The sequence below is a fragment of the Passer montanus genome, unplaced genomic scaffold (assembly GCF_014805655.1).
Source record: "Passer montanus isolate IOZ18808 unplaced genomic scaffold, ASM1480565v1 scaffold18, whole genome shotgun sequence".
In the NCBI taxonomy this organism is placed as follows: Eukaryota; Metazoa; Chordata; class Aves; order Passeriformes; family Passeridae; genus Passer; species Passer montanus.
The window spans coordinates 15,182,406-15,197,057 of record NW_024365381.1 but is presented as its reverse complement, the minus strand read 5'-3'; the positions used below and the strand labels follow the sequence as shown (position 1 = coordinate 15,197,057).

Sequence of the window (14,652 nt, the reverse complement as noted above, 5' to 3'; positions counted from 1 at the left end):
TAGTAGTTATACCTAAAAGCAGATAAATAGATAGATCCCGTCGGGATTCTGTTTGTAGGTATATACCGATTCAAAGTATTTTATATCTAAATAAAAGGTGCTTATATTTTTAACTATCTCTACAGGATAACTTTTAGCAAATTGTCTCAACAACAACCTTCAAGTAATCCTCCGCATAATCACCGCTGTCTTGGGTATATGAAAAAGGCCTCAGGGCAACAATAAGTCTTGCATGTGTGTACTGACACTGTTGCGGTAGTGACGATCTACTGACACTAAGCAAGCCAGATGTGGAGGGCTTCTATTAACTGCCGATAATATCGGGTGAGGCGATCAGACAGTAGTTCACACATGGAAGCGAGCGATGCTGCTATCCACCCGAGCCCCCATGCCTGCAGAGAGCCCCTTCCCGCGGGTCCCCAGGCAGGGGCGCGGTGTGGCTGCGGGCCGAGGCCGCCCCGGGGCCCCGCCGCCCCCGCCCTGGCACGGCGGCTCCGGGAGCCCTGCCCTGGCACCCCGTACCTGGCCCCACCCTGGCCCTCTTGGCCGGGAACGGCCCGGCGAAGGAAAGGACGGGGAGGGTGTCGAGGACTAGGGCAGGAGGGCTCAGCCGTCCTCCAGCAACTGGGGAAGGAGGGAAAAGAGCTGAGCGGAGGCAACGCTGCCCTCGCTCGCACCGAGCTTTGCGAGTGGGGCCGCCGGGCAGCGGTGGCGAAGGGGCCCCGAGAACCCCCAGCTGCGAGATGCTCCACGCCCTGGGCAGCTGGAGGAGCAACTGTGCGTGCTCTGCGGAGGGGTGAGGATTTTCGCTTTAGCCTTTGGTGGTCTCGCTGGTTGCCTTAGGTTCCCACGCCAGGGGGAGAGGTTTCGCCCGCTGCACTGAGGGGTTTCTCCCACCCTAACGAGATAACCAGGGCAGGGGGGCTTTCCCACGGCGAGGAGTTGTCCCCATGAGCCACAACAGACTTTCCCCCCCCGCACACACACCCAGAGCGCTCCGTGCCTAGGTAGCGCTCGCAGGGTGCGTCTCTGGGAGGACTCCTGCCTTCCTACACGCCCAAGCATGTGCTTTCCGGGCGGGAGCGGCTCCCAGCGCCCTGCCCGCGGCCGGCAGGGACACAAGTCCGCCCTGCACTATCACTAGGGAAACCTCCGCCTCCGTAGGCGTAGGTGTGCTGGGCACATCTTCCATTCTGGGGAGCATGGGGAAACAGAGGGTGTATTACACCGACGTGCACAAGCAGTCAGATGAGGTTTCTATGAGCTCGTTCTGGGTGGGTCGAGAGGGGCGAGTTGCGGCAAGCTGCCTCGGTGGTGCCATTTTTCCAGGTGGTCATTTCCATCTCTCGATGGATGTGTTAGACTTGTACTGATGGCCAGACGCGAAGGAAGAGCTGTGTCACAGATCTGCTCTTGCCATCTCTGGCTCGGACCTCTCTGGGAGCGGCAGGGCGGGCTGTGCGCTGCGGGCAGGGCAGGGCAGGGCAGGGCAGAGGCAGGGGCAGAGGCAGGGGCAGGGCAGGGGCTGGGCAGGGGCTGCAGCCAGACGTGCACCCGTGAACTGACCCAGAGAGAGCCCGGAGCACCTGATGGCTTTGTATCAAAAAGTTACACCTAGAAAGCGTCTTTCTTGTTGAGAAAGAATTTGCGTGCGGTTTGCGTGGGACCCTTACCCTCTGCCCTTCGAGTCCTCCGAGCTCTGCCTGGCCGAACATATTTGATTCCCCTTGGGGGGGCACAGCAGCTCGTATAAAAAAGACATTGTTGTCTTTGGAGAGCCCTGTGCGCACTTTCAAAAGCTTATTCTTGAGTTCCCAGCCCCCGCAATCCAGTTGATGAGGAAACGCTCTGCGGTCTTGGTGGCACCGTTTCCATTGGGATTGGCACCATTTGATTGACAAAGTCTCCCATTCTTCCACCTCTCGAGTGTTATCAAAAGGATTGTGTGGGGTCAGAAGCTATTGAAGGGACGTCCGTGTAGCCGCATTTCTGCAAACACGGGGTGAAAACCGTGCCTTTCTCATGAAAATGCTTCCACCAGGCAGAACGCATCTCATCTTCCTTGCTCTCCTCCTTAGCATTTCTTTTTAACTGGAGTGTTTTACTAAGCAGCCTCACCAGGTAAACGAACATTTCGCTAAAGGCAGCCTAGGCAGGACTCTGTCGGGACGGCCACCCTCCCCTCGAGCTGGGAGCAGCCATCTCTGGCAGACGAAACTCCGGTGGAGGGCTTGGAGGAAAAGGGACAGCGGAGGGACACTACACCAGCGAAGTTTTCTGTTGTCCATGGTCTGACTTGCCCCGTTGTAGCTCATTTGGGGCGGGAAAGCAGGAGCGGAGGCTGACCTGTTCCTTTGCACCGCGTCCATCCAGCCCGGCTAAAAGCAGCTGGAGGTGCGCGCGGCGCTGCGCTCCTGACTCAGCGGCCAGGCGTGCACAAGGGAGCCTCACCCGCTTCCCAGCAAAGGTGAACGGAGCGCTCTCGCATTAGCTTCCCTCTAGCAGACCCCGCGCAGAGCCAAGGCCCCGCTCGCTCGGGATAACCTAACCGAGCAATGTTTCGGAGGCGGCTGAGCCGCGCTCGTTCGAGTGAGAGGATAAATAAGCCCTGGCAGGCGCAGCCGGCGGCCGAAGGGTCTCTCGGGCTCGCTCCGCTCCGTCCGGAGCCCCGCGCCGCTCCCGCCGCCGGAGCCGCTGCCGGGCCAACCCCTGCCCCACCTCGCACTCCTCTGGGGGGGAGCCGAGTCTCTGCTCCTGCCCCACAAATTGCGGGGTCACTTGCCGCCTTTCGGCCCTGATTAAAACCGACTGAGCCATCGTTTTGGTGGATCGTGCAGTATTTAAATTTTTTTCCTTCCATCCACCTCCTTCTTTTAAAGGCTCATGAAAGAGGCATGGGGATGGAGTGTCTGGAATTCGGGGTGAAAAAAACCAACCACAAACCCCAAGCAATCAAACCACTAAGGCAATGTCGTGTCTCCCTCTCTGTGGGAACAAAACCAAAGACCATACTCAAAAATACGAGCAGAAAGGGGAAAAAAACGGGGCGAGGAAGGGGGGGCGGGGGGCGGGGGGGTGTAGTGTAAAAAAATGTTCCAGAGATCTAGAAAGACGAGACTGAAAGGTTTTAAAACAAAAGAGGAAAAAGAAGAGGTAAAAACCAAACGCCCTTCTAGCCCAAAGTCGCCCTTTTCTGCCTTTGGTGACCCAGTAGACTCACAACCAGCCCACTTCGGGATATTCAGCCTTGAGGGAGCTGGTGCCGAAAGAAGCAGCTGAGATGATGTAAGAGAGCTGGAGGCCTGATTGAAGGAAAGTTCCCCCGATTATATTTGTGTGGAAAAGCTCACCTCTTGCAGAGCTCTAAAGTGTAATCAAGACTGAGGCTTACACTTGAAGGATGTTAACTCTCATACGGGAACCTACTTTCTCCTAAACGGTTTCTTGCCTAGTGAATGAGAGCCTCCCAATTGAAGCAAAATGATCCTTATGTACTAATATCAAGCACAGCCACAAAGCGACCGGCTATTTATGCTGCCACTTTAGACAAAGATATTTAGTTATTCCCGGGTAGCAAGTGCACTTTTGCATTTTTAAGCACGAACCAGCCGAGCACAAACATATTTACAAGTGCAATTACTAAATAGTTACTTGACACTTCAAAGTCCCAGGGTTAACTGTACCTTCGCTGTAATTTTCTTAATATTCAGGTAATCGCTGTATTAAATTGTGGTTGCCAGGGCCGTAGGCCGGGGTGTGAAACACTCAGGGGAGGTTTCTCTCCTCCACCCGGATCACCCCGAAATATAAGCTTTGGAGACACAAGGCGTTGGAAGATTTCTTCAAAGACCCGAGTGACATTAGCTACTGGCTGCCTGTGCGTGTGCGTGTGGCTGTGAATGGATCGCTTTTGTTTTCACACCGGATCCGAGAACAGATCCGAAAGTGCCAGAAATTGCAGTTTATTGGAAACTACAGGGAATTCATTGGCAAGGTCGTGTAGCAGATGACCGGAGAGGTCTTCTCCATCCAGCTCCCGTGCTGTATAAATAACCTTAGAACGCAGCTTCAGCTTCAGAGGGACCACGAGAGACTGTGAGAGTCTTTGCCTTTGAGAATAACAAGCGACATTTTGCGCTAACCTATTTTTCATCGGTCTCTCGTCCTAGGCGATTAAATTACTGATTGATATTGCAAACTTGTGTTTTTCACCCCTCTCTGAGATATTTAAAAAAAAATTCCCTAGCTGAAAGGAATTTGTGGCTTTAGGGAGACAAACCATCCTTGCACTGAGTGTCTTAGGAGACATAGAGAGTGTTCCCGAGATGCGGAACCCCAAGCGCTTGTTCAGCCCCAGCCGGCCGGGGCATCTGACAAGCCAGTGCGGGGAGTGCGGGGCGAGGGGAGCTGTGGCCCGGAGAGAAAGCTCTGCCCTCCGAAGAGTTGTCCTCCCGGCGGCGGGGCTCCTTCCGGACCAAACTTAGTGAGGGAAGAGGGAGATTCTGTCCTTTGGCTTACTGGCATTCCACCCCGTTTCCCCAGCTCTCACAAAGGCTGGGCTGACAGCCTTGCCACCCGGGAGCTGTTTTTAAATCCTTTCACCCAGTCAAATGGTGGTCTTTTTTTGCTTTGCCTTCCATTTCCCGTCCACGATATTGTCACCCCGAGGAAAGAAAGAAAAAAATTTTTTTTTTTTTTTTCCTAAAGACATAAAAAAAATTCTGACAAGTAAGACTTAAAGGTGTTTACCTTGTCATCAGCATGTAAGCTAATTATCTTGGGCAAGATGTAGGCTTCTATTGTCTTGTTGCTTTAGTGCCTATGCCCCGCCTCTGGTGGCAGCCTAAAACCTGGCGTCTGGCTAAAACAAACGAAAGGCAGCCCTGAGCCTCCACTCAATCCAATTAAGGCGGACTTCGTCCACTCGGTTACGTGTACATCCAACAAGATCGGCGTTAAGGCAACACCAGAATATCTGGCAAAAAAAAAAAAAAAAAAAAAATTTCCCCCCCCTTCTTTTTTTTTTTTTTTTTTTCCCCAGCCGCCGAATCATGTCGATGAGCCCAAAGCATACGACTCCTTTCTCAGTGTCTGACATCTTGAGTCCTTTGGAGGAAAGCTACAAGAAAGTGGGCATGGAGGCCAGTAACTTGGGGGCTCCCCTGTCAGCCTACAGACAGTCTCAGGTTTCTCAGCCGGCCATGCAGCAGCACCCCATGGGCCACAACGGAACAGTGACTGCCGCCTACCATATGACAGCGGCAGGGGTCCCCCAGCTCTCCCATGCTACGATGGGGGGCTATTGCAATGGGAACCTGGGCAACATGAGCGAGCTGCCGCCTTACCAGGACACCATGAGGAACAGCGCTTCGGCGACAGGATGGTACGGCACCAACCCGGACCCCCGCTTTTCCTCAAGTAAGTCAGCTCGGGGCTGGGTGGCCGAAGGGGGCTCGCCGCGCAACTGCCCCGACACACCGCGGGCACAAGGCACGGGGGGTCCGCGACAGGGCAAAAGTCGGTCTCAAACCCCCCCAAACCCCAAATTCCTCCTCCTGCCCGAGCATCGTACCCGGTCTTTCCACCCCGGCCGGTCGCACGTCAGCCTCCCGCGGCTGCTTTTGCGGGGCAAGGGGGTTGGAAGCCCGGCTGCGGCGGGGAGCGGGAGCCTGGCTCTCGCCGTCCAGCGGGGCGGGAGCGTCGCGGCCTGGGGGCCCAGAGGGAGCCGGCGGTGCCCGTCCGCCTGCGCGCCGCCCGGCACCGGGCGGGAGAGGGGGGAAGCCGGAGGCGCCGGGGCCGCGTCCCGGGAGGCGGCCGGGGAGCGGCAGGGTCCTCTTCGGCGGAGCCGCTGTCCGCGGCTGCTGCCGCCGCGGCTGTCACTTTAGGCACTTTCCTGGCTGTGCCCCGGGCAGGACGAGGGGTGAGTGGTCGCCCTTATTCACCGGGGCTGGGCCGGGCGAGAAGGGGGGCCGCCGCTCGCCCAGGGACGTGAGCCGCTGTTTAGAAGCGCGGGTGCCCCGAGGCCGGGGCTGGGCTGCCGGGGGGCTGCGGAGCTCCGCTGGGGGCAGGCGGCGGCGGGGGCTGCCGGAGCGCGGGGCCCCGCTCGGGCCGGGCCGGGCCGGGCCAAGCCGAGCCGCCTAAAACGTGCCGCCTTCTCCCTTGCAGTCTCCCGCTTCATGGCGCCGTCCTCGGGCATGAACATGGGAGGCATGGGCAGCCTCGGCTCCCTGGGAGACGTGAGCAAGAGCATGGCCCCGCTCCAGAGCACGCCGCGGAGGAAACGGAGGGTCCTTTTTTCGCAGGCCCAGGTTTACGAGCTGGAGAGACGTTTCAAGCAACAAAAATACCTCTCCGCCCCGGAGAGGGAACATTTAGCCAGCATGATACATCTCACCCCGACTCAGGTCAAAATCTGGTTCCAGAATCACCGCTACAAGATGAAACGCCAGGCCAAAGACAAGGCTGCGCAGCAGCAGATGCAACAGGAGAACGGCTCCTGCCAGCAGCAGCAGTCTCCCAGAAGGGTGGCAGTGCCAGTGCTTGTGAAGGATGGCAAGCCCTGCCAAGCAGGCTCCAACACACCCACAGCAGCTATCCAGAGCCATCAGCAGCAGGCAGCTACGACGATCACAGTGGCTACCAATGGCAACAGCCTCGGACAGCATCAGAGCCACCAGACAAACAGTGCGGGGCAGTCTCCAGACATGGGACAGCACTCGGCCAGCCCTTCCTCTCTGCAGAGCCAAGTCTCCAGTTTGTCTCACCTAAACTCTTCTACTTCTGACTATGGCACTGCCATGTCTTGCTCCACCTTGCTATACGGTAGGACCTGGTAAAAGGATTAAACAAAGAAAAAGGAAAAAAAAAAGGCAAAAAGAAAAAAAAAGAAAAAGAAAAAACCCAACAAATTTTCCCAGTTACACAAATCTCTGTCCTCTTCAAACTACTGTGTGCTTTTTTCTTCTTTTTTGTTTTCTTTTTTTTTTTGTTTTCTTTTTTTTTTTGGTTTCATTTTTTTTTTCTTTTTAATGCTCTCCTCCCTTTCCCCTGTTTTACTGAGTGGTCTCTGCGGACCTCTAAGAAAGAGAGACACTTTTTTTGTTCCATTTTATTGTTACTGTTGATGGTTTGGGGTCTTTATGTTTTTTCTCCCCCAAAGTTGTCCTATGGGGTGTATAAAAATATTCAGACTAATAACCATGGAGCAGTCTGCAGAAAGGGGACCATCTTTAGACGTGGTCTGAAGACTTGGATATCAGATGTACACTTTGCCAGCGTCTAGGACTTGCATGTAAATACAGAGATTTTGGGGGATGGGGTGGTTTTCCCCCCAAAAAACGCATTCGCGTCACCCAGACACAAGAAGCAGCTTCCCCCTCCCCGGTCTCTCCCAGCCCGCCGCCAGGGCCAGCGGATGGAGACGTGGAGTCATCAAAGGCTTGGCTTTTATTTTCCTCCTTACGTTTGATGTGAACCTGTAGCTGTATAATGCTGTCAAAAGTTGGACTAAACCCATAGTTTTTAGTAGCCTGTATATTTTGTTGTAAAAAGAAAAGGAAAAAAATACAATCAACCAAACCAACCCCCACCTTTTTTATGGACACTGATCACCCCGTCGTAAATCCTCCGGCAGTTTGTTATTTGCGCACGCCGCCTTTTCCTGTTGTAACTTATGTAGATATTTGGCTTAAATATAGTTCCTAAGAAGCTTCTAATAAATTATACACATTACGAATATTCTTTTTTTATTTCCCCCTTTGGTTTCTTCTCCCAACGCTCCTTTCCTTACATCTTTCTCCTTTTTTTCCCCTTCACCCCCGCCCCCCCTTTTTTTTTCTTCTTGGTGGAAAAACAACCCGGGATGTTGTCAGACCCCGGAAGGCCCCGGCCCCTCCCAGGGCCCAGACCCTATTCCCAAAGGAGGGCTGCGCCAGAGGGTTAACGGGATACAGGATCAATCCTCAGCGTGCAAACAGGGCAAGCAAACGCGTGGGATTCATGAACTCGAGACCGAAGGAATCGAGTCCAAATTCATTAGCCCGATTATTTTTGGGGGAATGAGGGTAGGGGCGGGGGGCGCCTCAGCGATTTCTTGCTAGAGAAAGCAAAGTATTCCGGGACTAGAAATTCAAATGCCAAAGGCACGGAGGAGAAAGAAGGTAAAAGTCTAACGCCATTAGAAAAAAATAAAATAGCGAAGAACCTGCTGTCAGTATAGAACGTGAGTCCGGTTTAAAGTGTCCAGTTTTAATACCTTGTAAGAAAAAAAAAATATAATTTCTACCAGGTTTTCCTATGTACTTGTATTTTAAGGGAAGTACAGTCACCTTATTTATAATCAAAATAAAAAGATAGTTTATTGTGTACAACATGTAGTTTGAATTAACTTTCTTTATCAGGCTATGGTTCATTTTCTACATTTCCATATTTAATTTTCGACATATTTATTTAATTTTCTACATATCCAACCCCACGCCCGCACACGGCCACGCAGGTTCGCCTGCACAGCCCATCCCACTGCTCAGGCGAGGTGAGCCGCAGGCTGCGGCTCGCTGGAACACAGCCCGGGCTTCGGCCGCAGGGTCTGGCTGCTGTTTTTCGTGTCGCATTGTTTTTCTAAGCCGGGGGGGGGTTGTTAGTTTGCTGGTTGGTTTGTTGAGGGTTATTTGGTGCAGCCGTTTGGGAAGTTTGTAAAGAGGGAGACGAGGAGAAAGTGCGTGCGCGCACGTGGGTGGGTGCGCATAGGTGCGCGCCGGGCTTAGACACAGAGCGGAAATGTTATCGGTAAGGCAAGGCGGTTAGACCGTAACTTTTCTGTAAATATATAAAGCATATGAAGCTGAACAGCTCGTATCTGACGAGTTCGAAATCCCTGTAATTCTCTATTTTTCAGGTCCCAAATATCCCTTTTGTGAGTGTAGCAAAATAAGAAGTATCCGCCTTCTAAAAGACCTCGTAGCGTTGTTTTCTTTTGCATCTGATGCTCGGTTTCGTTTTTTTATTTCCAAATCCATAGAAAGCGACCACAGTCATTGAAACACCTCTGAATCACAGAGGTGTTGCGAAATAATCATATTTTTGAAGTGAAAGAAAACAGGTTGCCTGGGATGGAGACAACCCAACTTCCAATTTAAGTAGCAGCTTTTGAAAGCTCCAGTTCTTTATTTATACAAGATAGCCAGTGTTAGTCGGACACCGAGTGCTAGTCTGGATGGAGAAAAAGGGAAGTACACGGAAGAAAAAAAAAGTATCGGATTCTTTCTGACCCCCTCCCCCTTATTTCTAACTGGAGGACATCACGTGTGTCAACAGGAATTTCGAGACCTTTCATTCTTTAGGTTATGTCCTGATTTATACAGCGACATTCTTAACTAACCCAAAGATTATTCAAAATTTTTTTTTTGTTCTTCTTCTGCGCAGAATATTTATTTCAGATCTATAGCATCGTGTTAAGCATGGCGGGGGGATGGGTGGGGGGGCGGCAGAGTGTCTGGAGCTTAGTGCTGTTATTTCTGCTAAAAGAAGAAAGTGTTGGGGATTCCTGGTCTGTGGTGCAGAGCTGCCAGCTTCCGCGGAAGAAGCGAGAGCAGGGTTAACTTTAAGGGTTTTTTTCAAAATTAGGGTTAGTTTCTCCCGGAGTTTATACGCAAGAAAGGAGGGGAAAGTGCTCCGGTTAAGTCGACATTTCCCCTTCATACGTAATTAATGTGAGTTCTTTCAAACCTAGGAAGGTTCAAAAGTGAGGAGCGCAGAAAGGCATTAATACAGCCGAGAAATATTACAGCCCCCGCCCCCGAATACTGGAGTTAGCATGTTTGATAGAGATCCAGTCAGTCACTTTTCATTATAGACTTCGGGGAAAATAAAGTAATTTTATTGTGTCTCGACAACCTCATAAACACATATTTGGTGGTGGGTGTAATTACTGTAATGGATTATTATGTACACTGACTTATCTTTCTTAAACTAGATTTAGTTTCGATTAAATAAACTCGTTTCCACTTTGTCTGATGTCGGCTTAGTTTAAAGTCTGTTTACTTGTTCCACAGAAAGGTGAATTCATCTCTTTATTAAGCACTAGAGACCGAGCAAACACAGTTCAAACTGTATTTACATATCAATCAGGAGAAATGCAAACAAACTGCTCTTTAACAATTTTTATAGAGTTTTCTATGACATTGTGATACTGCCTTTTATCATATATTTTTTTTTAGTAAACTAGTTATGCCTTGATTAGGATGAAGATATTTGAAGGGAGGGGTGTAAATACAGTTTAGTCTCCAGTCTCCCTTGAGAACACTCATGAGAACTTAGTTACTGTATAGCTTTTAAAAATTGAAATTAAAATACGTTCCTCCGTCTAAAGTCCTGCTTCTTCCGATATGCTGGTTTCCAGTCTCCCGGTAATCAATGCAGAACTTGGATAATGGGATGGCAGAGGGGAGGGGCAGCATGATTCAAATCTGAAATGATGGAAGAGATGCACGTTTCCCAATATAACTGCTTTATCCACGCTGGACCATGGGCACCCCGTATTTTAAGAGATAAAAGGATCTAGTGAAGAATGGCTATTCCCTCCCACTCCCCCACTGCCTGGCACTGCTAGTAAGCGTAGAAGAATCACGGAGGGCATTTTTTCCCTGCTGTAAGTAGGAATTCATTCTTAAGTTCCATGAAGTGTGCGTGAAGTGGCACAGCAGGCTGTGGGAAAAAATTAAAAAAAAAAAATTTGAAAAAAGAAAAAAAACAACAACAATAAAAACAACAAAAACAACCCCAAAGTAAACCCCAAACGAAACGCAAAACAAAAACAAAACAAAACAAAACAAAACTATCCCAAACCCTAACAAAACCACATCACTACTACGGCCGCAACAGCAACAACAGCAAAAGAATTTTTTGTATGGGCTGCTTCATATCCAAACGGGCTGCGGGTTATTGGGTTTTTTGTTTGTTTCACAGCAGCCTGCTAGCAAAAGGGACGTTCGGGAGGAAGGCTCGGGGGAGCCGGGGTTGGCAGGGCTTGCCCCGGGCTCTGCTGCGGCGCCGGCAGCAGCGGCGCGGTGTCACCGCAGCCACGGTGCAAGGGGGGACGAGCCGGTCTAAAACTACATCGCCTGCATCTCGGTTCAAAAGGCACTGCAGGGCCTTAAGACGGTGTTGAAAGTGCAGATCCCAAACAATGTAATCTGAGACAGCCCTGAGATGACACCGGGAGAAGTTGCCACGGCTGGGAGGGGAGAGAAAAAAAGTATTTTAGGAGTTTTGTAGCGAGCGCAGCACAGGTAAGGGGGCCTCGCCGGGAAGGCAGCCCCTGTTCAACTTTTCGTGACCGCTGCCTTTAGCCTTTACAAAGGGGATCTAGAGTTAAAGACTGAGTGACTTCTGAAGAATTTAAGTCCTTTCATAGCCGTGTCGGGAGCAGAGCTGAGAATTTTTTTCTCTGTCTGACCCGCTGTTCCTCTCATGATCCCCATCAGGGGGGAAAAAGCCCCTCAAAACTCGAAGTTAATGATAATACTGTTCATATGTATCAAATGTGTACAGACATCTGACCCAGTGCGGCTGCTCCTATGAGGCAGAGAGACGACTGTCCCTGGCAAAATGGTGAATAATATGAAATTACTTTTCTTCTTCCTTCCCCCCACCCCCCACCCCCACCTTTTCTGGCTGCAAGCACATTAGGGAGCAGGTAAGGTCAAAGTTTTCTATATCCTATGTCTTTGTCTCAAAGGCTGCTGGTCAGCATCATAAATAAGATGGTGTATAAGATGTATTGATGTAAAAAGAAACTGAAATTCGTTTTGCAGCTCAAAACAACTTATGACACAGAAAAATTCTTGGGAAACCTATAAATGATAAACGTAAAATAAGACATTTAATCTTCGATGTAAAGGCTTTTGTTAGAGGGAGGGCGAAGAGGGAAATCGGCATTTTTTTTTACCATGAGACAGATTGAGAAGGAAAAACATTTACAAATGGCCGAATGCATTACTTCTGAAAGACGGTGTAAATTTACTGTCCTGAGCTGTCGTATAGAAACGGAAAAAGGCTGAAAATGTATATTCCAAAAATATTTACCAAGATACTTAAGTCTGTTTTGACTGGCTGGCTGTATATCTCATTCTAACAACTATATCTGAATGAGATGACAACTTTTTCTGAAAAATATTTCTATTCACTAAACACAGCGGGACTTTCGGAGTAATTTAAAATTACTTTGTAGGTTGTGCTTTAGCAAGTGAATTGACATGGCAAGTTTTAGTGATCGTACATGACTTATTGAATTGATTCAATGAGAACTCCCCATATCATTCTGAGTAGCGCTTCATCAGTACAGGGGCTCCTTAAAGTGTAAGGAGTAAAGGAAAAGAATAAAGCGTGTGTTCACGAGGTGGGTTGGTTTGCGGGGTTTTGGGGGAGGAAAGGGAGCTTTGTTTATTTGGGTTTGTGATTGCGGGTTTTTTCGGGTTTCTTTTTTGGTTTTCTTTCTTTTTTTTTTTTTTGGGGGGGGGGGTCCTTTTTAAATTAAGGGATAGTTGCATTGCTTAGAAAACTGAACAAAGTTTCGTCACTTCCATTTGTTCACCGGAGTTCTTCTCGATCAAGCATATTTAGGCAAGTAGTAATGTGCTATAAGGCGACAAACTTATAAACACCTGGGATCGTAAGGGGAGCAGACTTTTTTGCTTCACATCAAAGGTGTTACTGAAGTGGCTGAATAATTTCAGCGTGTTACTGACCTAATAATGTGAATCTGGGACACAATTTTTTCCAAGTTCCTCTCGCTGCATTTGTTCGTTAAACTTTTTGTTTTCAGTGCTGCTGCTTCTCAGAGAAGCTCTTAAAATAATATCTTTAACTTCACCATCTTGTTGGTCTCTGCTTTTGCTCTTACACTGGGCGTTACTTGACAAAAGTACTGTTGCTGCTCGATCTAGGGTGCTCGGAGCTCGTCCTCTGCACCTCTATCTGCATTAGTTCACTTCAGAGAGAAAAAAACCCATACGGATGGCCGATGCGGAGCGCTTAGTCTACACGTGTGTCTACACACGCATCATATCTATAGATGTGTACGTCTGACAAGTGTATCTAGGAGCTGATGTGCACGGCAATAACTGTGGAGTCTAGGGAGCAGAGGCAGGCAGGAAAACTCTTACTTTGAAGAAGCACTGCCCGCCGGCCTGTGTCTGCCCTCCGCTCTCAGTTTTACAGCTGCGAGACCCTCCCGCAGCTTTCCGCCTCGGCCGGCGGGGGCTGCCCCGCGGCGGGAGCGGAGCCGCAGCTCCGGAGCCGGGCGGGCTCCCCGAGCCCCGCGTGGAGCCCGCGGGGCGCCCGCCGTGCCTGCTCCCTCCCCGCCGCCTGCCAGGGATGCCCGCACGGCCACTGCTGCCGCCGGTGCTCAGGTCTCGGCTCCCCGTCGAGGGGAACGGGGGCGATCCTGCCCTTCGCCCGTGGGCTCTGCACCCCGGCCGCGGGGTCCCTTGCGTGCCGAGGACAGGCTCGCACACAGCCCCGAGGCTTTGCTGCCCTCGGGAGTCGGCTGCAGCCCAGCGGGGTTCCTCTCCCGGGGGCTGCAGGCGGTCGGGAGCAGGGATTGTCTCCTCGGCATTCTCTTAATGCCGGCTATGGCAGGCTCTGCCTGCACTGCCAGGCTGCCAGGCTGCAGGTGCTGTCGGGCAGAGCCAGCTGTGCGCACCCACCGCCCCTCTCGTCCTTGGCACTGGGGCGATGCCCAGGCGGGAGGGCTGCAAACGTCGGGCCAGGAACCCCTTTGACTTTCGTCCAAGCGCTGCTCCCAAACGCCCTGACAAGGTGTTGACCGCCTATGGCGCCTCGCCATAGCTAGGGCGAGTGGCATGGGGCTCGGGGACCCGTCACTGCAACACACACCACACTTGCCTAGCGGGGTAAATTGCAGGGAAGTGCGTGGCACCTCCAGGTAACCTAAAAAAGATCGAAGACGGGATGCGGCGGACGAATTTACGTCTTCGCAAAGGTACTGTGCGAGTGCGGCAAGGACGGAGGATAGGTCCCAGCACTGTCACCTTCTGCGCTGCCAGGAGTTTCCTGAGACAGCCACTTTCGAGGGACTCTGCTGGGTGGTACCGGGCCGCCGCTGCCTTCGCGGTGCTCGACGGAAAGGCGGCCCCGAGCCCCGTCTGCCCGGCCAGCCCGGCCGCGGGGGCTCCCCGCGCTCCGCCAGGAGCACTGGGCACCCCATCCCCATCCCAGCTCGGGTCTCGTTTGGTTGGTTTAGGTGGGGGAAAGCAACTCCCGAGGGAGCACCTGAGAAAGTTTGGGAGAGCAGAGGCGGGACGATGGTGGGTGGGAGCGGGGCAGCGCGGACGCGCAGGGCTGCTCCCCTCCCCCCACGGGGGCGCGGCGGGGGAACCCCTCTTCCTGACACCGATTTTTCTCCCCAGGGCGAGGGAAGCTCTCCGCTTTTCTGGCTTTTCTCTCATCGCTTTTTAATTACTTTTTCGAATTCGAATGGATATTCTTCGGGAGATATGACAAGGTTTAAAGCTCTCATTACATATCAATAAGCGAAACCTTTGCATGGAGGTTGTCCCCATTCTTCAGTGTGTGAGCAATAGCTGTCGCTCCCTGGCTCTGACTTTTCCACGGACACACACACATACACAGTCT

The 14,652-nt window shown here is 51.5% G+C and overlaps 1 protein-coding gene across 1 annotated transcript; it reads left to right on the top strand.

Annotated features, from left to right (window-relative positions):
• The first annotated feature begins 589 nt into the window (after positions 1-589).
• On the top strand, positions 590-10,011 carry NKX2-1 (NK2 homeobox 1). Its single transcript, XM_039705523.1, has 3 exons — positions 590-796; positions 5,042-5,418; positions 6,166-10,011. The coding sequence occupies exons 1-3, from the start codon at positions 744-746 to the stop codon at positions 6,834-6,836; spliced, it is 1,101 nt and encodes a 366-aa protein (XP_039561457.1). The 5' UTR covers positions 590-743; the 3' UTR covers positions 6,837-10,011.
• The last annotated feature ends 4,641 nt before the right edge of the window (positions 10,012-14,652 follow it).

Coding starts and splice junctions, on each gene's coding strand:
- NKX2-1 (XM_039705523.1), top strand. CDS start 744: ATGCTCCACGCCCTGGGCAGCTGGAGGAGCAACTGTGCGTGCTCTGCG. Junction 797..5,041: donor TGTGCGTGCTCTGCGGAGGG/GTGAGGATTTTC, acceptor TTTTTTCCCCAG/CCGCCGAATCATGTCGATGA. Junction 5,419..6,165: donor GGACCCCCGCTTTTCCTCAA/GTAAGTCAGCTC, acceptor TCTCCCTTGCAG/TCTCCCGCTTCATGGCGCCG.